This window comes from Salvelinus fontinalis, chromosome 16 (genome assembly GCF_029448725.1).
Source record: "Salvelinus fontinalis isolate EN_2023a chromosome 16, ASM2944872v1, whole genome shotgun sequence".
In the NCBI taxonomy this organism is placed as follows: domain Eukaryota; kingdom Metazoa; phylum Chordata; class Actinopteri; order Salmoniformes; family Salmonidae; genus Salvelinus; species Salvelinus fontinalis.
The window spans coordinates 13,698,888-13,725,614 of NC_074680.1; the positions used below are offsets into that span (position 1 = coordinate 13,698,888).

A 26,727-nucleotide genomic window follows, 5' to 3' on the forward strand; every position below is an offset into this window, starting at 1 on the left:
TCCATGTTTTACAGTCCCTTATCTAGTCATCAGGAGCAGCAACACTTTTGAGGGCTTGGCTGGGGAAATGTAACCACTCTGAAATGTAACCACTCTGAAATGTAACCACTCTGAAATGTAACCACTCTTAAATGTAACCACTCTGAAATGTAACCACTCTTAAATGTAACCACTCTTAAATGTAACCACTCTGAAATGTAACCACTCTGAAATGTAACCACTCTGAAATGTAACCACTCTGAAATGTAACCACTCTGAAATGTAACCACTCTGAAATGTAACCACTCTGAATGAACACACACACACATTTGTTTTACTATCCTTGTGGGGACCAAACAATTGATTCAAAATTCTATATTCCCTAACCCCTAAACCTAAACCTTAACCCTAACTCCTTACCCTAACCCTAATTCTAACCCTAAACCTAAAATAGTATTTTGCGAAATGTCCCCACTTCTCAGATTTGTCCATGTTTTACTATCCTTGTAAAGGACAAGGATAGTAAAACCAAAATCACACACACAATTTTCCACGATGTTCCCAATCCCCTGCATATGCCAACACCTTGCATAGTATTGTAGAGAGTGACAGCTAGGTCAGCTGCCTATGTGTCAAAACGAAAGTTTAACTTACAAATGTGTGTGTAATCGCATGGTGTTGTACACATCCACTGAAGTAGTCTCATAGGCCTATGCTTATTATCTTGTGAATGTAAGTCACGGATTGCACTGAGAAGGATTGCGCGTCCCTGTCTTGCTCAAGGGCTGCACCCAAACCCCTGTCATGGAACTTGCATAGCCACGGGGCAGGGAGGCAGGTTAAATCCCCATCTAAGAAAGCAATTTTACAGACCATTATTATAACCTAACAGGGCTAGCTACTAGTTTGTATGAGGTGAACAAGTGGTAGCCTAAGTTAGTGGTATAGCTGAGCCTAATGCATAGCCTACAGCATAACGGACACTATGCCCCTGTTTTGGGATAACATCCTTGAACATCCTTGAAAACATCCTTGAAAACATCACCAATAGATGGATACGTGTAAGGAGATTTTACGCTAGGCTACCAACCAAGTCATGTCAGATAAGTGATTATTTCTTTATTGATCATTGATCTAATAGATCAATATTTAGATCAATGATTATTTCAAGAAAAGGAGAGTCCATCCAGTCTGAAGTTGCCAGGGGGAAACTTGGTGGGTGTGTGTGTGTATGAGTGCGTGTGTGTTTGTGTGCAGCGACGCCTGTTTAAACAAGTGTATTAGATCATTAGATTGATGACCATTTGTCTGTTTTTCCCCTACGTTTTACCCCCCCCCCCAGACACACACAGATGCATACACACACAACCCACCCATCTCTACCTATATAACTACACATACTCAAAATACCTCATCCAAGTCCATGTGGTTTCTCCTTCTGAAAAGACCAGGGTTGGGGAGTATTGGATTACAAAAAAAACGGTAACTGTAATCCGTTATGTTACCAGCAAAAATCAGATGACAAATACTTTTGAAAAACTAGATGATTTCTTTGAGGATTACTTTAAAATTCAGAAAGGATGTTTGCAAAACAAAATCTTTGACACTTAAGTTTGTGACACCTGAGCGAGTCTGAGCACAAGTCAGAGACCACTATGATGACACACCAGATGTGTTTGATGGATCGCAGGAAAAGAGCAGGAATAGGCTTTTGTAGGCTACAGTCCAAGCTATGTCTTCCAATGGTGCGACTGCCGTCGGCATCCAAAGATGATCCAACTTGAATAAACGCTTGGAGGTAAGGATGACAGCAGTGTAGTCTACGGCGATACGGATAACACTTATTATTTATATCTACAAAGCGCATTGATGTGAATCACACGGCTGCACTCTCATTAGGATATTTGAGCTTTACAGATTGTGGTTGTTGTGGATGGCTGTTCACAAATCTGAATGTGTATCTGAACCCAACAATGGTTGAATTCAAGAAGTTTAAGATGCCTATCAATCACTGCTTTTGAAACTAGTAGACAGCCAGTGAGTAAAAAATGTGCTTGTGTAACAGCTGCATGGTGCGGATCCAAGCCTATGGAATAAAAGTTGGTCTTTAATTGCTCAATCTAATTCATGCTGATACAAGAAAAAAATCCATAGGCGTAACGGACACATGCTCAAACTTGCACAATTTTGATAGACTTAATTAAAGGGGCAATCAGTAGCTGCTACATCCATTTTTGGATTTATAAACGATATAATGTCTATGCATTGATTCTTGAAGTAGAAAACGTATAAATGCCTCATGAGTTGAGTTCAACTGTCGCACTTCATGAGAACCTAAAATATAGGCCTGTTTTAATCCAATGTTTGCAAACATTGTAAATGTAACAAACACTGTATAGCCTCATAACATGGTTAAAACAATCGTTGTTATATCATGGAAGGTCAGTCCTTGCATCCATAGCTCTGTCTATTAATCTGAGAATGGTTATATTTTTACAGGCCCATTCCTCAGCTTTTTACCAAAACAGAGGCGGGGCGACCGTTTTTTTTATTGTTTTACCTGTGGATTTGCCCTTTAAAACAGCTGCATATTATCAAGATATCAAAGTGTCACCAACAAAAAGGTAAACAGGCCTATAGCAAATGCAGCATATGGCATTCATTTTGTAAATAGCACTTTTCAGTAGTGCTCAAAGCATGCCATTCCATGAGAGCGGCATTTATTTTTCAACTCGAATCAGTCCTCCATGACAACAAAATCATAAACAACAGAGCAGGGCTGGCTAATAAGGCCTTAGTTTTGGGGTCATGCTCAGGTAAAACAATTTGGCTAATCTATGCTTCCATATTTCTAAGTCCTTTTCTTGAAGATCAAGGGGTATAACATTTATTGGAATGACAGGAATTCTGACAGACTTTGGTTTCTAATGTAAAGATATAATTTAATCTTATTATTATATGTAGTAGAAAGCGATGTGTTAGAAGAAGCCTATATAACCAACCCATAACGGAAAATGTAACATCCATACATGGCTAGCTATGTAAACTTTAACATTGATTTATCCTGCAATAGATGTCATTAAATTGGTAACATACATTTTTGTCTGCTTCTAATGCCACTTAAGGGGAAAGTAATCTAAAAGTAACAGAATGTAATCAGATTACGTTACTGAGTTCTGGTAATCCAACATTACGCTACTGATTACATAAATCAAATGTCTCTTCACTTGGCCCTAATACGCTTCCGTACATGAAACATATAAAGTAATACAACCTTTTACTTTGGATGACGATTGGTAGGGTAAAACAGGTGTACTAAGTTGAATTGCATTTGACCATTGAAAAGCAAAGCCTTGATTCATTGTCTCAAAATCAAGAATTGGCCTTGACGAGATACAACAACACAACCTACAAAATACCCATCAGTGTCAGTAAAAAAACTGTAGGCTACATCCGGCCTTGTCGGCACTGTGATTGTGTCAGTGATTATGTGTTGGGGATGGAGTGATGCCTAAAGCATCCATTTTACCTGGAGGTGTAGAGAGACATCTGTCAACATAGAGAAGTGTAGGGAGGGGAAACAATGAAGACCAATAGAACAGGGACCAACATACTGTCACTCAGAGGGATAGTTGTGATATGGTAACTGTGACCTTGCTCAGTCATTGGGTTTAAATGGTTGTAACCTTTTCTTTTCTGTATGTATTTTTAAATAAAGCATAAAGGAACTAGGCAAACAACACATTTAATTCAGGAGAGCAAATTCAATAGGATCTCTCAACCTTGGTTCCAGTTCATACCATGCACATTCTATTTCATTGCAGACAAGTGCTCACTGCTGTAACGGCCGTCTGAAGAAGAAGGTGACCAAAGCGCAGCGTGGTAGGTGTTCATCATTTATTAAATAAAAACTGAACACTGAAATACAAAAACCAACAAAGAGAACGACTGAAACAGTTCTGTCTGGTGCAGACACAAAAAACAGAAAACAACTACCCACAAAACCCCTGTGGGCAAGAGCTACCTAAGTATGGTTCTCAATCAGAGACAACGATAGACAGCTGCCTCTGATTGAGAACCACACCCGGCCAAACAACAAAGAAATACAAAACATAGAATGCAAAACATAGAATGCCCACCCCAACTCACGCCCTGACCAAACCAAAATAGAGACATAAAAAAGGAACTAAGGTCAGGGCGTGACAACTGCAGACTAGTTTTTAAGGTTTCTAGTTCTCTAGACTCCAGAACCAGTCAGCCATGACAGTTAAAGTCCAAACACATCTCCCAACCCTTTGAAAAGCACTGGGCGATATGCTTTACACATCTTGAGCTCATGGAGACTGTCCCACTGTCCACTGTCCCACTTCCTCATTCCCACTCCTCGCAACTCCTCCCTCTCACTCACTCACTCACTCACTCACTCACTCACTCACTCCTCCCACCCATCCCTCACTCCAACCTCACCCCATCCCCTTCCTCATTCTATCCCTCTTTTTGATCCCTCTCTCCGACCTCACACTCTACTCTGTCTCTACCTGCAGGGCTGTCTGTTACTCTCTCTTAATCCACTCAAACTCACACAAGCGCTCAATATGATAATGCTCAATACCTAGGACAGCACAGATAAGACTCCCCTCAACATTTGCCATGACCGATTAGAGTTTTTAATTGTACTTTTTTATGCTTTTGACAACAGTCCTTCAATCTCTCCACTGACAGGCCTTGTGCCATGTGTAAGAGTTTTACTGTTTAGGAATCCAGACTGCAATACTACCTGTCAGTTGGGGATGATGTTAAAAGGGCTGATATGGACAGAATGGTGAATCAATATCTTATCTAATGGTCCAAAAGTAGGGAACTATTTGTCAAAGCTTTGCATGCTAAGTGCATTCCACTGGAGTGACTCTGATGATCTAGAGAACACGGAACAAACAGGTAGTGAAATAAATTATGTCACATCGGAGAAGATTTATACAGATTTATCTGGTAAAGAAAAGTAATATGAATCATCGAGCAAGGAATGTTTAAATAAGAGAAAAATGGATTGGACCTAGAGCAATCGAGTATGTCTATACAGAGAGGGTGATAATGGTTCATCTACATATTCTATTTCTATGATTGAAACGTGTCAGCTGATGAGCTTCGTGACTGTGTCTGCGTGGTGCGTCTCACCACAATATTATCAGTCAAACATTATGGCATCTTTCCTTTCGCTTTACAAGACGTTTCATACAAGCACTCTCTCCGGGCGAGCTGGGATCAAAGGGAAAGCAGGGAGCCGGTTACAGACAACTAATAGACTGACTCTGCTCTGATCTGCAGCATTTGGGAGTAAGGCTACATCTGTTTATTGTTCTGAGTTCCCATGGCAAACTCCATCAACAGAAATGCAAATAACCCTTTACTACAGATACTGTATGTGTCCGCTTCTACAGGAGACAACTGATTTCATACAATCTGTCCCTGAACTGCCACATTCCCACAAAACCAATAAACAATAACATCAAAACTCATAATTCATTCATATATGAATCATATGATCACAGTCTTAACCATGGAAATCTCCTACAGGTAGAATAACACATAACATTAACTTCAGGGAACTAAACTGGAATGTATCTCCTAGGAAATCTTCAGCAAATAAGCAAAACAAAGGTAGTTGAAACCTTGGTAAACATAAACAGGTAGGTAAATTGTACTTTGGCCAATGGCCATGTATAGCTAGTTGTCCAGGGGCACAGCCTACTCTTTGCTTAAAACAACTACCCTTTCAGTTGTAGATAAGGAAGACACCAGACAAAGACGACCGGTATACACACACCCATAGAAGATCATTTGGGGATTTGAGAGCAGACTACTTTAACCATCAGTAGGAAACAACGATATTAGTGTCACAAAGAGGACCATCCTTCCAGTTGTTACTGTACAAACCCATTGTAAATGAGTCATAACCATACCATAACCTTGCGTGTGTTAATCAGGAGCACAGGTAGGCCTATAAGCTACAGCGTAGGAGTGTAGGAGCAATCCTACAGTGTGAAGGGAAACCACAGGTGTTGTGTTAGAATCCACTTCTCATTTATCATACAACCTGCTTGGCCCTGTCTACACCCTCCCCCAGGCACTCACCATAACCTGGCTGTTACACATCATATTGGAGGTCCTGTCAGTACAGAGCCTACTAGGAATATAGAGCAGTAGCACGCTCAACGATACTGATAGAGACTTGTCTGTAAGGCTCACAGCCAATGTTCCCTCTAAGCTCAGCAGATGCGTAGGAGAGCAGCGCCCCAGGGACTGCTGTGCAGAATAAATATCAGCCTCTGCAGATAAGCACGAGATTGAACTTTCTAGAGTTTTCCCCCCTAGCTAACACTATCAACATGTCCCTTTACTGTGGAAATTGTGATCGAATCAACGCAGTATTAGCCACTTTCAACGCGACATACCGAAACAAAACTAACGCTGGTTGCAGGCAGAACACATCGGAGTAGGATTCTATCGCATTGACAGGCAGGACTCAGTCCTGTTCTCTACAGACCGTTGCGCCATAACAGCAGTAGGCCTATGCAAATAGACCATTGCCATAATGCATCTGTGCCATTCACTTTGAAATGGGCTGTGTTTACAGCATGAGCCGTCGTGAGTAGATGCGCTTGTTTTGAGACCAAAGCGAGGGCTGCATGTAGCCACGTGTGCACATTTGTTCATATCCTTTGCTAGTTAGAGAGTTTTTAGCCCAGTTATATATCAGTTGTAGTCAGCAATGGGGGAGGGATTGCTTCCAACAAGAGCACAAAACATGTGCATTTCTAGACCTCTGAAAAACAAGTCAGGTAAACTGCATTGTTTTTTGTTTTAAAGGGGCAGTGTTGTATTTTGAGACAGGCTAAAATAAGCTAAGTAGCCAATAGCCAGAGGGTAGCATAATTTGTCTGATTCTCTGTCATAATGGTATGGGAATAATAATCCGTTCTATTTTGTAAAGTGGTTTCTTGCATCAAACACAACAACATGTTCAGTCACCTCCTTCTCTGAAGGACAAGTGGATAAACAGGTTAATGTCAAGCCCTGCATGTTTTTTCAAAAGTCTCATGGAATGTAGACCTATGTTGGACACCAAACATTGGCTGCTACTGTAGGCTGAATGATAGAATGGCCATTTCCATGTTATGGGATGCATTTTCTCAATTGTTTTTGATGGAACTGTAGGCCACTCTGGTAGGCCTACATTATAATCATCCATAATCATCCATAGTTGTCACGTTCCTGACCTATTTCTGTTAGTTTGTTGTATGTGTTAGTTGGTCAGGACGTGAGTTTGGGTGGGCATTCTATGTTGTCTGTTTCTATGTTGGTTTATGGGTTGCCTGGTATGGCTCTTAATTAGAGGCAGGTGTTTGGCGTTCCTCTAATTAAGAGTCATATTTAGGTAGGTTGTTTCACAGTGTTCGTTGTGGGTGGTTGTCTCCTGTGTCAGTGTTTGTCGCACCATACGGGACTGTTCGGTTTGTTTTGTACATCGTCATTTTGTGTAGTCTATTTTTCCCTGTTCGTGCGTTCTTCGTGTTTATGTGAGTTCGTCGTCCAGGTCTGTCTACACCGTTTGTTGTTTTGTTATTTTTATAGTCAAGTTCGTGTTTTCGTGTTTTCTTTAAATAAATTATGTGTTCACAACCCGCTGCGCCTTGGTTCCATCACTACTACTCCTTTTCGGTTGAAGAGGAGGAGGACCACCGTTACAGAACCACCCACCAAATCTCCAGAACCAGGCAGCGCAAGTTTGAGCAGCGGCCAAGTAATCAGGACTCATGGACTTGAGAGGAAGTATTGGAGGGAAAAGGTCCTTGGGCGCACATTGGGGAATATCGCCGCGCTCGTGAGGAGATGGAAGCAGCGCGAGCCCAGGAGCGATGGTATGAGGAGGCAGCAAAGAGACGTGGCTGGAGACCGGAGAATCAAGCCAAAAACCGGCGTTATGAGGGGACGCGTCTAGCACGGAAGCCCGAAAAGCCCGTGAGTAATACCCAAAAATTTCTTGGGGGGGGGGGGGGGGGGGGCTAAGAGGTAGTGGGCCAAGGGCAGGTAGGAGACCTGCGCTTACTTCCCAGGCTAACCGTGGAGAGCGGGAGTACGGGCAGACGCCGTGTTACGCAGTAGAGCGCACGGTGTCTCCTGTACGGGTGCATAGCCCAGTGCGGGTTATTCCACCTCCCCGCACTGGTAGGGCTAGATTGGGCATTGAGCCAAATGTCATGAAGCCGGCCCTACATATCTGGCCACCAGTACGTCTCCTTGGGCCGGCTTACATGGCACCAGCCTTATGCATGGTGTCCCCGGTTCGCCTACATAGCCCGGTGCGGGTTATTCCACCTCCCCGCACTGGTCGGGCGACGGGGAGCATTCAACCAGGTAAGGTTGGGCAGGCTCGGTGCTCAAGGGAGCCAGTACGCCTGCACGGTCCGGTATTTCCGGCACTACCTCCCCGCCCCAGCCCAGTACCACCAGTGCCTACACCACGCACCAGGCTTCCAGTGCGTTTTCAGAGCCCTGTTCCTCCTCCACGCACTCTCCCTATGGTGCGTGTCTCCAGTCCGGTGCCTCCAGTTCCGGCACCATGCACTAAGCCACCTGTGCGTCTCCAGAGCCCTGTACACACTGTTCCTTCTCCCCGTACTCGTCCTGATGTCCGTGCACTCAACCCGGTGCCACCAGTGCCGGTACCACGCACCAGGAATATAGCAAGCTTTGAGAGTCCAGTGTGCCCTGTCCCTGCTCCCCGCACTAGGCTTGAAGTGCGTGTCCCCAGTCCGGTGCCTCCAGTTCCGGCACCACGCACCAGGCCTACAGTGCGTCTCAGCCGGCCAGAGTCTGCCGTCTGCCCAACGGCGCATGAACTGCCTGTCTGCCATGAGCCTGCAAAGCTGCCCGTCTGCCATGAGCCTACAGAGCCTTCCGCCAGACAGGAGCAGCCAAAGCCTTCCGCCAGACAGGAGCAGTCTGAGCCATCCGTCTCCGCAGCGCCATCTGAGCCATCTGTCTCCCCAGCGACGTCTGAGCCATCCGTCTCCCCAGCGCCGTCTGAGCCACCCGTCTGTCCTGAGCCATTAGAGCCGCCCGTCTGTCCCGAGCCGTCAGAGCCGATAGTCAGTCAGGAGCCGCTAGAGCCAGTCGTCAGTCAGGATCTGCCAGAGCCGCCAACCAGACAGGATCTGCCAGAGCCGCCAACCAGACAGGATCTGCCAGAGCCGCCAACCAGACAGGATCTGCCAGAGCCGCCAACCAGACAGGATCTGCCAGAGCCGCCAACCAGACAGGATCTGCCAGAGCCGCCAACCAGACAGGATCTGCCAGAGCCGTCAGTGAGCCATGAGCGTCCAGAGCCGTCAGCCAGCCATGAGCGTCCAGAGCCGTCAGCCAGCCATGAGCGTCCAGAGCCGTCAGCCAGCCATGAGCGTCCAGAGCCGTCAGCCAGCCATGAGCGTCCAGAGCCGTCAGCCAGTCATGAGCTGTCCCTCAGCCCAGAGCGGCTATTTATTCAGAACTGCCCCTCAGTCCAGAGCTGTCTCTCTGTCCGGAGCTGCCTTTCAGTCCGGAGTTGCCCTTCTATCCTGAGCTACCTCTCTATCCTGAGTTACCTCGCTATCCTGAGCTATCCCTCTGTCCTGAGCTATCCCTCTGTCCTGAGCTATCCCTCTATCCCGGTGCTGCCCCTGGTGTCGATGTTACCTAAAAGATTTAGTGGATGTAAGATGAGGGTGGTCATTTGTAGGGGGAAATGTAAGCTGGGTTTGACTATGGTGGGGTGGGGACCTCGCCCTGAGCCTGAGCCACCACCGTGGTCAGATGCCCACCCAGACCCTCCCCTAGACTTTGTGCTGGTGCGCCCGGAGTTCGCACCTTATGGGGGGGGTTATGTCACGTTCCTGACCTATTTCTGTTAGTTTGTTGTATGTGTTAGTTGGTCAGGACGTGAGTGTGGGTGGGCATTCTATGTTGTCTGTTTCTATGTTGGTTTATGGGTTGCCTGGTATGGCTCTTAATTAGAGGCAGGTGTTTGGCGTTCCTCTAATTAAGAGTCATATTTAGGTAGGTTGTTTCACAGTGTTCGTTGTGGGTGGATGTCTCCTGTGTCAGTGTTTGTCGCACCATACGGGACTGTTCGGTTTGTTTTGTACATCGTCATTTTGTGTAGTCTATTTTTCCCTGTTTGTGCGTTCTTCGTGTTTATGTGAGTTCGTCGTCCAGGTCTGTCTACACCGTTTGTTGTTTTGTTATTTTGTCAAGTGTTGTGTTTATTGTGTATAGGTGTGCGACGGGTCATCGTACCCATATTTGTTTTATATTGTCCTATGAGTGTTATGGAGCAGATTACTGGGACTATAATTAAAAAACTCCATTCTACACTCTTTGACTCTCCTGCGCCTGACTTCCCTGCCACTTATACACGCAACTGTGACAATAGTAGTCTACTTGACCACTGTCTGAAACTGTAACTGTGGGTACAAAAAAGTGTTCACAGTAAACGCAAGCTGGAAGTTGCACAGAATTTTCACAACGTTCAAGTTTGTGCTCAGTGCCAAAAAACTTGAGGGAACATTGATCATAACCAGAAGTTTTGATACAATGTCATTGTGTCAGTGAAGCAAGCATGCTGGGGGAGAAGGCCTACATAAAATAAATGAAACTACTTTAATTCATGGTCTGCTATTATGTTACGTCTGTCCAAAACTTCAACTGGATACACAGTGCAGTACTTGTCCAATTCCAATTAGCCGCAGGCTTGGAAATATAAAAGACAGGAACATAAAACAAGATGCCGTAACTCAAAACTCACAAAGCACAGAACGAGAGCAACTGCACCACAATCAGAGTGTCCCCTTTCTGTCACAAAACACCATTTACAGTACATTACTGAAAGCAATCCACCAGTTCCATAGTATGATAAGCAGATCATTTATCCAAGCTGTAAGGCTGTGAATGTTTGGTCAAACTGTGCAAACTGACTATATGGGTCATATCTACAACAGATACATCCCTTCCCACTATTCAACATTATGAGTGTGTGGCACTCTGTTTTGGATTGGTGTTCGGTCTTATAATTCCAGTATGGCTGGGCAGAAAAATGAAAGGGTGCTTGTTTTGTTGAAGAAATGATAGTGGAACCACTGAAGGACATGGATTATCAAGTTAATGATGCTAAAATTTGGATGGATGCATGAGGACCTGTGGCACAGTGCACTGGTATAGTATGTGACATGTCTTTGGTAATCCAAAACCATAGATTCAAGCATGCTGGAGCCACGAGCTACACCTTTCTGGCTTTCGGTCTGGCAACTGTGCTACAATCCAAAATCATTACATATCCCGTTCCTTTAACTGCTATGTATAGAATTTCAGCTGAGGACCATTTGAAACGTTGCATTGACAACTGTTTTGAGCCTAAAGCCTTGCAATTCATAGTGGAGAAAAACGAGTGTGACACTTATACCTGATGATTGAGAATACAGAACAGTACTAGGGTGCTATAAATAGGTTTGTTTGTATAAGGGTGTTGTTGACAGAGTACGGTAGAAGGTTTAAGAATTTAAAACATATCTCTGAAAACATATCTGAACAGAGCTATGTTACTGTACGTAAACTGAATGGTCTGTGTTTCTTTGACCGACGATGAACAAACAAACACAGAACAGAAGGTAAGTCTACCTGACAGTCTGTGATGAGTCTGTGATGACAGTCACAAACTGGTGGTCACTGCGGTATTGCAATAAAAAGTTACAGCAGCTCTCCTCTAACCTCAAGAACAGATAGGATCTGTTAGCGTACATTTACAGGGACTCTGAAAACGTCTTCCGTCTCAAATTTAATTTGCTGAACGAGTGTGTGCATGCGTGCGTTTGTGCGTGAGTCATATTCCTCCCCGTCTGGCCTGCAGGGATCACACATCACTGAGCTCGGGTTGATATGATCGCACTGCATGGGCCTACGGGTGCAACAGGTTTCTGATCCACTATTCAAATATGATGTAAGGCTGGCCAGGCCACCTCCTCAGCCAGGTATATGACCCACACTACATCATCATCATCACACCGGATTAGTCAGTAGTCAAAGTTCAATGCTAAAACATAACATGTGTAGAAGGACACAACACTTTATCTGAATTAACGCATGCGTACTTGCCAGGCCAATTACACTGGATAGCACAATATTCGTGAGAGTCCCACCATAAGGATTTATAATGTATCTGTCTGACAGTGGAACCCAGTTAGGTTATGGTTGACTGTCATCATCTAGTAGGGAGAGTTGTTGGGGTGTGTTATGGAATTTGGTTTATAATGGAAAACATGTGCAGTACACTTGAATTTAGCCATGAGGAGAGTCTATAGCTCCTTGAAAGTAATAGTATTTACACCACATAGTAACACAGACATCCAGGTTGCATAGATGCAAGTGTGACAGTGACTATCTGCTGTTAGTGTTCAATGGTCATTTCAATGATATACGGTACCCATTGATTTTTGAATATTATAAACTGGGTGGTTCGAGCCCTGAATGCTGATTCCATGAAAGCTGTGGTATATCAGACTGTATACCACAGACATGTCAAAACATTTACTTTTACTGCTCTAATTACGTTGGTAACCAGTTAATAATAGCAATAAGGCTCCTCTGGGGTTTGTAATATATGGCCGATATACCACGGCTAAAGGTTGTGTCCAGGCACTCCACGTTGTGTCGGTAACACTTTACCTGAAAACATTATCGCCGCCATAAGGATGACATAATCATGAAATAACCGCCATGAACAATTAGCAGATGTCATGGCTGTTTATGTCATGTGATAAACCATGTATAGCTTCAAAATACGTTGAGACACATTTCCTCAACCCCATCCAGGCTGTTAAAATGACAGACTGGACACTTAAATCCACTCAAACCATTTAAGAGCAAACAAACAATAAAACACAGTTTAACACAGGGCAATCCAACCCTGTTCCTTGAGAGCTACTCTCTTCTAGGTTTTTCACTCCAACCCTAATCTAGCAGGATGGAGCGAATCTAACTGATTCTAATTAGCTGGAGGATAAACTGAATCAGGATAACTACAACCAGGGTTGGAGCAAAAACCTACAGGAGGGTAGCTCTCCAGGAAGATGGTTGGATAACCCTGGATTAACATAAGGTTCCCATTTAAATGTTCACCTAATTTACCCCGTTACCCTTCTCACACCTTGTTATTGTCTTCCCCGTCGTTATACTGCTGCTGCTTGCTGTTATATTCCCCATTATGTCTCACAGATGGAAGGATGTCGGTCACGACCCAAACTTCAGATCAAACTTGTCTCCCTTCAACAGTGACCAAAACCTGAGCAAGACCAGACTAGACGAGCAGGAACTCGACACCTCACTGGTTTACCTATGCAAACTGCCACAAGGGAAAAGATACACTCTGCTCTGCGTATAGAACGACATGAATACATCAAAACGCATTCAGTCGACAAACACCTCCAGTGCAGTAACACATGTGGGACCATAATTGGAGGAATGAGTTTAACTTGAGAAACATATGCCTGGTCTAGTGGTGATTTGTTACAGTATTAGCTATAGTGTTACCTGGAATATCATAGAGTTGTTATGTATTGTAGGCCCGACTGAAATACAGGATTAACTGGGACTGTAATGTATTATACTATAATATGTACATACAGTAAGTATTTGAGGAGCTCACTTTATCTCTATGAGAGTACAAATGGGAGAGTGCAGGTGGAGAATTACACCCTAACTGCATATTACCTGGCCTGATCACAGATATGCTTGTGCTATCTTGCCAACTCCTTATGACTCATTGTTTTGCGTGAAAATTAAGCAGTTGGCAAGAATTCACGCTTTATCCAGCCCATCATATCGGATAGGCCCATTTCTGTTGAAATCCAGTAGCCAATCCCAACAACATTGCTAACACACACACACACACACACACACACACACACACACACACACACACACACACACACACACACACACACACACACACACACACACACTAGCTGTTGTAACACTGCAGATTATGATGCATTTATACATTAAAATAGCCAGCTCTTATAATAATTGCTCCCCATACAAGACAGTCAGTCAATAGAAGATCTGTGACAATTATACAGGGATTTTAAACATATTATAAACTGGGTGGTTCAAGACCGAATACCAAAGGTATGACAAAACATTTATTTTTAATTACGTTGTTAACCAGTTTATAATAGCAATACGGCACCTCAGGGGTTTGTGGAATATGGCCATTATACCACGGCTATGGGCTGTATCCAGGCACTCTACGTTGCGTCGTGCTTAAGAACAGCCCGTAGCCTTGGTATATTGGCCATATACTACACCATCTCAGGCCTTATTGATTAAATATATTCTTAATCACATCTATTATTGCAAATAGCCTGTTTTTCAATAAAATCCCCTATTATTGAATATGGAGGTGAGCTTTAAGGCAAATAATCATACTGTTAAAATCAGTCAATTTGATTTGTTGTCAGAAGTATAACTCTGCCTGAGGTAGGCCTACCTGTATCATAGCCTAAATTGTGGTCTACATTTGAGCACCAAGCTGGCACTGACAGGTATCAATGCAGGTAACACTACTACAGGGTAAGATATGCCATCCATTCTGTCATAATGGCATGAAACACTGGGGCAAATTAGGATAGGTAGGCCTATCTACTTTATGTCTTACCTTTAAGTGCAAGAGCTAGGCTACCTACATAAATAGTGTAGCCTGTTCAACAAATCAAGGTGATAATAGGCCTACCCCAGTCCACACAAATTTTCACAAAGATTATAATTTACATGTTACTGCTGAAGCTGTCGAGCTCGTCGGCACCGGTACAGAACAATGGGTCGTCGATGCTCCCCGAGTCCTTGGAGCGTTTCTTCTTGAGCTTAATGGACAGGAACCGTTTCTTCTTCTTTTTCTCCTCGTTCGGTGGGATTGTAGGTAGAATATCACCGGGAAACGTCCCATCTTTTGGGCTGACAAGTCCGCGACTCGACGGTAAAGGGCTTGCAGGCTCTCCATCTACATATGAAGTTGCATCTTTAAATGTATTATTTCCACCGTCCTTGTTTACTTTATCAAGTGACTTTGTTTTATGAAACAAATTCTTTATTTTAAATGTTCCAGATTTACTCATGGTTGCCCGAAATTATGCTTTTCAATGAAGTCGATAATACATTGAATTGAAAATATTATACAGAAATCGAAATAAGAAACACAAAAAGTTGATTGAACCGATCCACGCAGACTATTTGCAAGCTATAGCAAGATAAAAAAAAACGCATGCCAAGTGGCCAAGAGCGCATTTGCAATGCGCAGGGAGCGCAAGTGATAAAAGTCTGTACCAGTGGAACTCCTAAATCTCATAACTCCTTTACTGCGGAGTGTCGTCTTCCGGTTTCTAAAAGGGTTCCAGCACACAGATAGCCTTTCTTTTGTTCACTTTCAGAGCCATCCGCAGCTACAGGTAAAGGGTGCTCATATTTGTCACAGTGACAACCAATGATGTATATATACGTCATTGTATACAAAACCAAAACTAATTATGATGATTCATTTTCATACATGAATCACACATTGCTCAAGCAGAGCTGTATCCACATATCTGGCTGACGCTGGCACTCAATACTGCAAATAGTAGGCAAACTTTTTTTTGTCCTTTACTTGTAGGCCTATGCCAATACAATATCAAAATATTTCAGTTATAAAGGGTGTTTTATTTGGACAAAAAGAAAATGGTATACTTTGTGTCTCACATAAAAATGTAGGCTATGCTATATCCATCATAACTGTGTCAAGTGGGCATTTTGTGGCATAAAAGGCAAATCACTGGGCAAAACCTGTCGCAATAGTTGCATTTTATGCATGTTGGCCCTCCCTGCTGGCCATATTTGGGATGTTCAAGATCAAATTGACATTTATTCACATGGCAGAATACAATTGAGATCTGGAAGAACCAGAGGACCAATTTCTCCTCCACACGAACTACAATGGCATGAAACAATCCAAATCGACCTCTAGCCCCCAACCCTATTCACTTTAGGGGATGATTTAAAATGCCATCTCTCTGCCTCGGCTCTGTCGCTCAGTGGAGGAAATCAATTATTTGTCTGGATAGGCCAGAAAATGTGACACATCCAGTGGCGATTTTAGCATGTAAATCTTTGTGGGGCCAAGTCCCCACATTTATTTTAGATGCATGCCAGAAAAGACACTACACAACACAACACTAAACAAAACATTAATTGCACAATAACGGCGACAAGCGGTGCCCACAAACTGTTAGGGCCTACATAAAACTGTCCCCAACAGCAGAGCTTTCCTTCCAGCACCATGGAGTGAATCCTTACCACTGCTACACCTGGCTATCAGCAAAGCCTTGTCTGGCAGCAAAACAGTTAATTCAGCCTCATTTACTGCCTTTTTTTAAAACAAAGCTGACATGGCTGACTTGCATAAACAAATGTGGTTTCTACTGACAATTGAGATGTACAAACTATGGCATAAGGGAACGATGAGGGGATAAGAGGCATTCCGTAATTTAGATTAAGACATTAATGAGCGATCTACAGTAAGACGGACGTAGTCAATATAACTATGTATTCAGCACTTTTGAAATGTACAGCGACAGAATGCAGAACATGGGCTGCTCTAACAGTTTTTTCCCTGTACACCAAGTCAGAACCGTAGGATAAATAAAGGGGGCATATAAGCAGGCAATAAAACCTCTTACAATATTAGATGATGACATTTCTCAAAAACAGGTTATAGACTACAGTACATGTGCAGCACCACCGAGTCAGAACAGTAACGTTAGGTGAAATTAGGAGGTGAAAATAGACCAAATTATTAGGGTGAGGTACATGTGCTACAAACAGCTTACTACACAGCATACACTTAGTATTACTTTCTTAGCTACAGTATACATATCTCCCTTGCATATTACATAATTTATGCAGCAGCATACAAGACATTTTTGGACTCACCTTGGCTTGTGATGTGCTCACTTAAACATGAAGGTGGCGCGGCAGTCCTTTGTGGGCAAATTTTGTCATCAAACTTTATCATCAAAGTCTGGCATTCCCTGGATTTATGGTGGGAACTCCGAAGAAAAAAACACACAGCCACTCCATTGAATAGCAGGCTACGGGTTGCTTTGCAATGCTTGCAGTTAGCCACTGATTCCTTCCAAATGACTCATTGTTGAATTTGCGATTTCCAACTTGTTGTGTAATCTTTATGTCCAAAGGCCGATGAGCACCGATACGTTTTATCTATAATCCCTCTTCATTATTTCTCTTCATATGACAAGGATTAAAAATGATTTGGCAGGAGATTGTCGACTTGATTCATGATAATGACTGCTAGCTAAGACTTTGAAAGTAAGATGTTGACATGATCAGTCCAATCAAAAGCTACTGTACATATAACGTGATTTTATGTCATTTTATCTGTGGTCAATGACCTTGAGCCTTCTTGGAAGGGCACTTGTGATATTACTCTATGGCAGGACCCAAAGGGCTGAAATTTTGGATGTCTACCTTTACTGAGGATGTAAACTTGGTGACGACGTAGTGTTCCCATGAGTGACAGAACATTGAGCCAATCACGGCGCAATGCTCCTATTTTTTGCTGGCTCGCCCCACCACAGAAAGCACTGAGCTAGGCTGAAACACCTGCATTTTGGAGCTGCTTTACTCAAGAAAACAAAAAAGAGACCATGTTTGTATGCGGCTTTATTAACTCAATGATATATATATTTGTTTGTTTGCAAACTGATATGTGACACGTATTAATGCCAAAATAACATGCAAAACAGCTAAGCCCCCCCCCCCAAAAATATTTATTCCTAAAAATGTGGGGCTCAAAACAAGTGGGGCTCCGCCCCACCTGCCCTGAAATACAGGTTGCCACTGGACACATCACTCCCTATGGCTGTGAAACCTGACACTTCAAGTCTGCTCTGCAGACAGACTGGTAGCGGAGTGCAGACAGATGAGTCCTTCTGGCACTATAAGGCGGTGGTTATCAAACCTTTCCTCAACGACCCCCAGATGTTTCATGTATTTGATTTATTCCACAGATAGCACACAATTCAATTTGTCAAGCCCTTGACTATGTGAATCAGGTAAGCTACTTCAGGGCTACAACACAATTGTGAAACATCTAGGGGTTCCCTGAGAAGAGGTTTGAGAACCACTGCTATAAGGCACTGGACCCTGTGAAGTTCACAGAGTGCATTGTACACCGAAATATAAGTCTGAACCGGTCCAGAACCACTCAAAGTCTCCCAAATAGACAACATAACATCTAAGAGGCTAATACTATAAGTACAAGCAATGTGGTAAAAACTCTATTGAACCTGTCAGAGGGCAAGGTGGAGCTATTGTCATAGTGCCTATTCCCATCATATCCTTTCAGACCTTATGCCTAGAATGTTGGTCCTAAGGGTTCATGTATGTCAATTCAAATGTCAATTCATTTTCATGTGGAACTGAAAATGCTCAAACTACCAATTGAACGTTTGATTTGAATATGAAGATGTCAGTGGGTGTGTAGGCATTACATAAAAGCCTATGTATCGTTGAACACAGGTGGGATGTAGATGTGCAGGAGATGAGATCAAAAAAGAGAGATCAGATAATCTGTGCAGAAGCTAGTAGCTGTGACACTGTGAGGTTTCCACCTCCCAGGAGAAAAAACAACCAACCACACTGAACCTCTCTATCCTGACCGCCACACACAGTAACTTCTGTCTGCAGAGATCATAAGGTAGCCAAACTAGTCTCTGTAGACAGACCGTTGCATCAGGCAATATACCAATGCTAGCTTAAGTTGCTCCAATGTCTGGGATATCCGAGACTATAGCCTAACAAGAGTACTCTCAAATCAAGTTAATATATCTGGGCATCCTAGCTTACAAGATTGATCAGGCTTGGCCTGATTTGATTTAGAAGGCTTTATTTTGGGCTTAACCTGACCAGAACATTTTTCATCAACAAGGGCTTGTCTACAGGTATGTACTGATAACTTATGAAGTGTATTTGAAATAAACTAGTTCTTAGTTACATCTGAAATAATGTCTAGTAATGAATGAGGCTTGTAAAATCTTTGATGAACCAAATAGTGTTATTTCTCACACACACATGCACAACACCTGCTCGCTCACGCATACACTGACACACCATAGGCTTTCCCTTCCCTGAGCCTGCAACCTGGTCTCAGAGCATTTCATATTATTCTGTACCTAAATCCGGGACACACCATTTAGCATTATATGTTGTGTTTTGTATGGTATGTATTAATTTGTGGACTTACATACCATTTTGTATGATATGTTACAAATTACGATTCATATTATATGTTCACAAATTTGCAAAACGTATAATATGTTATGAATTCTAGCTTGGTGGCTAACGTTAGCTGACTTCCCATTACATAGGCTGACCAGGGGAATCCAGGTGAAAGCTACTGTATGACCCCCTTCAGTCTGGTTAAAGAAGGATTTTTAAGCTTTGAGGCAGACAATTGAGACATGGATTGTGTATGTGTGCCAGAGGGTGGTGAACCATCAAGACAAAAGATTTACATACATATCCTAGAAGAAAGAAATGATCTCACTCCAATACATTTGAATAGAAAGTTAGCAAAAATAGATAAGATCTTGCTACCATGGAAAGGAAAATACCTGTCTGTGGAAAAATCACCCTGATTAACTTTTTAGTCATATCACAGTTAACCTATTTGCTTATGATTTTGCCCACACCTAGTGACCTGCTTTTTAAATTATATGAACAAAAAATATTCAATTTTATTTGGAATGGCAAGCCAGACAAAATTTAAAGGGCCTAGTTATATAACGAATATGAATTCAGATGGCAGAAAATATTAAATATTAAAGCATTAGACCTCTCAGTAAAGGCATCAGTCATACAAAATTTATACTTGTATCCGGAATGGTTCTCTAGTAAATTAGTAAGAATGTCTCAACCCATGTTCAAGAATGGCCTTTTTCCTTTTATTCAGATTACAACTGCTCACTTTCCATTATTTGAAAACGAAATCATCTCCAAAATATCGTTATTTTTTAAACAAGCCTTAGAAAGATGGTTGCAATTTCAGTTTAATACACCTGAAAAGACATAACAAATGAAACAACAAATATTGTGGTTAAACTGAAATATACTCATTGATAAAACATTTTTTTTCGTAAAAATATTTACATTTTTTATAATTTCTGTAAATGATATCATAAATAGGACTGGTGGAGTTATGTTGCACACGCAACTAACACAGACATATCGAAATGTCTGCAAAATTGCAACCAACTAATTGCAGCATTACCATGGTTTATGAATTGACACGAAAAACGTCTGAAATATAAGTCTGAACCGGTCCAGAACCACTCAAAGTCTCCCAAATAGACAACATAACATCTAAGAGGTTAATACTATAAGTACAAGCAATGTGGTAAAAACTCTATTGAACCTGTCAGAGGGCAAGGTGGAGCTATTGTCATAGTGCCTATTCCCATCATATCCTTTCAGACCTTATGCCTAGAATGTTGGTCCTAAGGGTTCATGTATGTCAATTCATTTTCATGTGGAACTGAAAATGCTCAAACTACCAATTGAACGTTTGATTTGAATATGAAGATGTCAGTGGGTGTGTGTAGGCATTACATAAAAGCCTATGTATCGTTGAACACAGGTGGGATGTAGATGTGCAGGAGATGAGATCAGATAAACAGAGATCAGATAATCTGTGCAGAAGCTAGTAGCTGTGACACTGTGAGGTTTCCACCTCCCAGAAGAAAAAACAACCAACCACACTGAACCTCTCTATCCTGACCGCCACACACAGTAACTGCTGGATTCAAAATGTTTTCATTAAAATTATTATACAAAATTCTTGCAACCAATAGAATGATATATATATGGGGGATACAATCTTCCCAGCTCTGCAGATTTTGCTGTGAGGAGGCAGAGTCCTTAGATCATTTATTTTGGTACTGTCCATATGTAGCTTGTTTTTTGGTCACAGGTCCAGGAATGCCTGAAGAATTGCAACATTTACCTAGAACTAACGCTACAGATAGCAATACTAGGTGATTTGAAAAGTCATAGTCAATCGATCAATAATATAATAATTACTTTAGCAAAAAAATGTATCTTTAATTTACAATCTGTAGAAGCTATGAGAATAAAAAGGTTCAGTACTTTTGTGAAGCATCACAGCACAGTTGAAAAATATATGGCAAATAGAAATCCAATAAGTATGGTGTTAAGAGATAGATGGGAGGGGTTGAATGGAGCTGAAGGGTGAGACGAATAACAAGGTAACCAATGTAAAACATACGGGGTCTGTAAAATGTATATAGGTTCAGAAATGTTGTGAAATAGCACAGTTACAAATAGAAATCAAACTGGATGGACATCAGAAAGAGAGGAAGGACTAAAAACAAACAAAATATAACTATTGTAACAGATTGTGTCTGTAAAATGTGTAAAGTATGTATGAACTGAAGGTAGAATGTTTACTAGTTTACTCCAATTGGGGGAGGGGTGGTAGGGTTTGGGGAATAATAAAGGTGTATTCTAAAAGAAGTGTGTATGTGTATGTATGTATATACATATATGACACAGAGGTTATTTATTTTGGGCTATTGCCCGTGTATATCCGTGAATATTTGGTAAATCTACTTAAATATTTTGGATAAATTACACTTTCACCATTGGATCACCAAGACCTGGAAATAAATCTACACTCAGCACTTCAACCTGCCCTGCCTTCTGCTGATTACAGGCCCTTACCACAGCTACAAGGTCTATATTTTACAATTACATAATCCAAAGGTGTTGAGGACAAAATAATGAAAAGGGCTGTCTGGTAGCCTCAATAAATAGACAAAGATTTGTAGTTGAACAAATAATTGCACAAATATGTATTTTTTAAATTGAGACTGGACTTGAAAAAACTTGCACGACTTGGACTTGACCTGTTCTACTTCGGAGTTGGACCCGAATAATAGTGACTCGAATAATAGTGACTTGGTCCCACCTCTCGTTTAGAGCTCAGATTATTGTTTTGTTTCTATGGTTGTAGAGCAATTTTGGGTCCTTGAAAAGCTCTATACTGTATAAGTCCCATGTATTATTTTTATTATTTGAAGAGGATCTGCAATTAATCACATTACCTTCCAAGGCACGAGCAAATCCTTGAGCACTTTGAGCACATTCATTCGTAAACCGATCTTAGATGATTGAGAGATGAATGTCTTCACACTGTGGACCAGCACTATTGTGACACTGAGCACAGAGAATATTGCAATTCATTTCATTTAAATGGCGGTCAGTGAGATACAGAGTGTGGTTGGGAAGCTAAGCATGAAACAGGAACATGTATTGAGTGAAAGACAGGGAAGTGTCTTTTAACATAGCACGTGTGTAACATGTGAGTGGTAGCATGACAATATCACACGGCAGTCAGATTGTTCCTCATACAGTATGTCACTGTACATCTCTACAGCTATTTGACTATTATCCCTTATAAATAGCTACAGTACGTGCGTAATATAGTATAGTTTACAATGCTTTACACAATTTGTCTTTTTGGTCATGTTTATCATTCTTATCAAACAAAAGTCATGACAGTCATGATAATACCGTGTGGGAGCTGATTCTCAATGTGCTTGTCTCATCTGTATGCAACAAGCAGGCTTCACTGGCATCATGTTGACCTGTTTTAGTCACATTGGTGTTGATGTGGGAACAGATCTGAGATGCTGTGTACAATGTGTCTCAGTTTCTCTAGCCTTGGGTCTGATAAGGATCTGATCAGTGCTTTAGATAAGACAAATACAGTTGTTAAACACCTACACGTGCCTTGATGTACTCTCGGTCACAACAGAAAATGAGGTCATTCACAACCAACGGATGTTCTCAAACTCTCAGACATGTTGGTTTCTCAGTAAATAGGGTTTGCGCTACGCAGTTGAACACTTTCACTGCTGTATGTGTAAAATAGGACATGTCACATTGAAGCTACAGACAATAGTTCACAGTTACTGTGATGTTTATATTTTCTCTTTTTTGTCATGGACTTGATTGTACATCATGACATTCAATAACTAAATCATGATAGAAGGCCTACTATGTTCTACAGAAATATATTTTTTCTCCACAGGTGATTAACATGGAGGTGCATAATGAGACGCAAACAGATGAATATGATTATTATTACACAAAAGACTACACTGAAGGTTATCCTGATGAAAGCGAAATAGAATATATCTGTAACCTGAATATCAACCGTGATATGGAGATAGTCATACAGACCTACGTCCATTCCTTCATCTGTGCATTCGGTCTCTGTGGCAATGCGTTGGTGATTGTCACATATGCCTTCTACAAGAAAGCCAAGACCATGACGGATGTGTACCTTCTGAACGTGGCTGTAGCAGATCTGCTGTTCATCGTGACCCTGCCACTCATCATCTACAATGAGCAGCATGACTGGAGCATGGGCTCAGTGGTCTGCAAGGTACAGGCTTGGTGCAGTTCCTGATGCAGTTCCTAATATAGCTCCTGAAGTTTCAATGTCGTTCATGTTACAGTGAAGTCAGAGGCAGATGTCCACATTGCATGGAATTATAAGAATATGTTCTTCATTCTCTAAGGCCCTACGAGGAGCCTACAGCATCAACCTGTACAGTGGCATGCTCCTGCTGGCCTGCATCAGTGGAGACCGATACATCTCCATCGTCCAGGCCAGGCGCTCCTTCGGCCTCCGCTCCCGGACCCTGATCTACAGCCGCCTCATCTGCACAGCCATCTGGGCTCTGGCCATAGCCCTGTCTATCCCCACAGTCATCTACAACAAGCGGGTTGAGGAGACCAACAGGTTGGGGGAGACTATAGCCGTGTGCCAGGTGCAGTTTGAAAGTAACAAGACCGCCCGGCTGATAAAGGTGCTGGTACCCAGTCTGCAGATGACCATGGGGTTCTTCCTGCCCATCCTGGTCATGGTCCTCTGTTATGCCAGCATCATCTGGACCCTCCTGAGGGCCCACAGCACCCAGAGGCACAAGGTTCTAGTATCCACCAAAGTTCCAGTCATAGAATTAGAATGTTTCATTATAAGAATACAGTCAATGTTTCTTATAGGGTCAATTAAGTTTATCTTGTTGTTTCTTCTCTCACTTAAGGCAATGCGTGTGATCCTAGCTGTGGTCGTGGTCTTCATCGTGTGCCACTTGCCCTACAACATGGCCCTGCTCTACCACACAGTGTCTCTGTTCCACGAGAGGGGGTGTGAGGGGGAGAACGTCATCCTCACCACCCTCACCACCACCAGGAGCGTGGCCTACCTCCACTGCTGCCTCAACCCCATCCTGTACGCCTTCATCGGGGTCAAGTTCAGGAACCACTTCAGGAAGATCCTGGCGGATCTGTGGTGCCTGGGCAGGAAGTACATCTACCCCTCGGGTCGCTCCTCACGCATGACCTCTGACCTCTATATCCCAGCTCGCAAGTCCACTGACGGATCCAACAACGAGAATGGCTCCTCGTTCACCATGTGAAGATGGGAGTAGGTTGAGATTGCCTCCAACTACAGGAAGTCCAGTAGTGACTGTTATATTCAATATGAGCATTTGTTTGATGCTGTAGCTGCAGTACATGGTATTTGTAATATGGATGCTGATCATAAAGTATTGAAATTGCTCTAATGTCCAATATTTCTCTTTGCTTATGTTGGGGATGAATCAGAATTCGTTGGGTAACATTGATAAATAAGATGTTTTATATACATAATATGCTTATGTGAGATACTTGTCATTAGAATGTCTCCCTTTGGACTATACTGTTGACAGTTGCACTTTTCCCTTCTCGGCTAGGGCTCAGTCACTTGGGGCCCAGAGAGGGGAGAGGTCAGGCTTGTCTTTTACATGTCTGGTAATATCCAGAATATCAGAAAGGAAGAGGTCAGAATGGAACATTGTCTTCATATGTGAATGTATCTGTTAAACCATGTGAAAAGATGATTAAGGGGGAACCAATTATCCCTTGGCTCCACAATGTCTGTACTCCAGTCACTCCCTCCTTTTCCCATTGCCCCCCAATTGGAAAAGGAGTATGGCAGTGTCTGGAACCATTGTATGGTTGATGTTGCACTTATCTTTCATAGTATATGACCTAGAGGCTCACTCCCCTCAGTGAGCTTGTCCAGGAGTGGGGTGTAATTTGAGATGGGCGTATCTAAAGTTCACAATTGATATATGCCATTGGATGAGGTAATGTTTTCGTACAATGAAGTACCAAGAACGAGATTAGAACCTCGTCTTAGAGACCAAATTGAACGATAATTTATAGCTAATGCTATCTGGCTATGGGATACTCCTCTCTCAAGTAAAAGGCCCTTTGTGAAGTTCCTGAGATCTGTGGTTCGTCATGTGAGTTGAGAGGGGTGTATCTTGGCTATAAAAGATACTAGTATTCTTTTGTAAGCACTCAGAATTAATTTATAGACACTGAATTGATCTGAGAGTCAAAGGGCTATGGTGAAGCTCATATAATTAAAGATGAAGTTTAATTTTGAAAATATGCTTTACAGCGAAAGAAATCCAAGCTTTTGTGAGTGTATCAATCAATGCTAGAACAGCTAGCCCCAAATTAGCATGGTCACGAAAGTCAGAAAAGCAATAAAATTAATCGCTTAGTATAACTCTGATTGGTGTGTAGTTTGTAAACTCTCCTCATTTAGTAATACAGGAAATTACCACGACACTTATCAATGCCAATTTGTTTCACAGCATGATACTGCTTTTTGTCAAAATATAGCCAAGAATTACTAAAACATAAAAACAATAGATTAAAACTTAACTGGATGCAATCTAATAGAATACAATGACGCTCTGTGTCTTTAAAGTAAATGTATTTGTCTAGAACAGATCTCATCTCTCTTAAAAATAACTCTAAAATACAAATAAGAATTCACTAGTTCCATGGGATGTTTTGCATAAACCAGTCTTTCAGTAAAAGTAATTTGGTGGCAAAGGGGAGCTTTCCAAATGAAAGTGTGTGGGCTACGGAGAGATACAAAATGGTGCAGTTTGAGGCAATATGGTGGAGAGTGATGCAGGAGCTGGAGATGGCGGTGTGAGCATGTGGGTCTGAGCAGGTGTGATGTAGTTGATGCTTGTCTGATGTTGTCGTTTGTATGTGTAATTTGTATTTAAAAAAATATATATATACAGTACCAGTCAAAAGTTTGGACACAACTACTCATGTCGTGGTAATTTCCTGTATTACTCAATGATAAGAGAGCCAACCACACACAAGTCAGAGTTATATTATAAAGTCCATCTTTAATTATATATGAGCTTCACCATAGCCCTTTTTGACTCTCAGATCAATTCAGTGTCTATAAATGAATTCTCTGAGAGTCCCTACCATACAATTCTTAGTATCATTTATAGCCAAGACACACCCATCTCAACTCACATGACGAAACACAGATCTCAGGAACAGTTCACAAAGAACCTTTTACTTGCAAGAGGAGTTTCCCATAATTTATAGCATTAGCTATAAATTATCGTTCAGTTTGGTCTCCTTAACCGAGGTTCTAATCTCGTGCTCGGTACCACTTAGGACCAAAACATTACCTCATCCAACGGCATATATCAA

General features: G+C 42.1%; 2 protein-coding genes across 2 annotated transcripts in view; one reads left to right on the top strand and one right to left on the bottom strand.

Moving 5' to 3' along the window:
* Nucleotides 1-15,393, bottom strand: part of LOC129812670 (uncharacterized) — a 60,873-nt gene extending 45,480 nt beyond the window's left edge. The window contains exon 1 of the mRNA XM_055864431.1: nucleotides 14,836-15,393. Within this exon, the coding sequence (XP_055720406.1) occupies nucleotides 14,836-15,179 (344 nt within the window). The 5' untranslated portion in view covers nucleotides 15,180-15,393. The remainder of the gene's footprint in view (nucleotides 1-14,835) is intronic.
* Nucleotides 15,394-23,236: 7,843 nt separating this feature from the next.
* On the top strand, nucleotides 23,237-25,381 carry LOC129812674 (C-C chemokine receptor type 6-like). The gene is made up of 3 exons (XM_055864436.1): nucleotides 23,237-23,584; nucleotides 23,721-24,131; nucleotides 24,249-25,381. Exons 1-3 carry the CDS (start codon nucleotides 23,237-23,239, stop codon nucleotides 24,621-24,623), a joined length of 1,134 nt encoding a protein of 377 aa, XP_055720411.1. The 3' UTR covers nucleotides 24,624-25,381.
* Nucleotides 25,382-26,727: the final 1,346 nt, after the last annotated feature.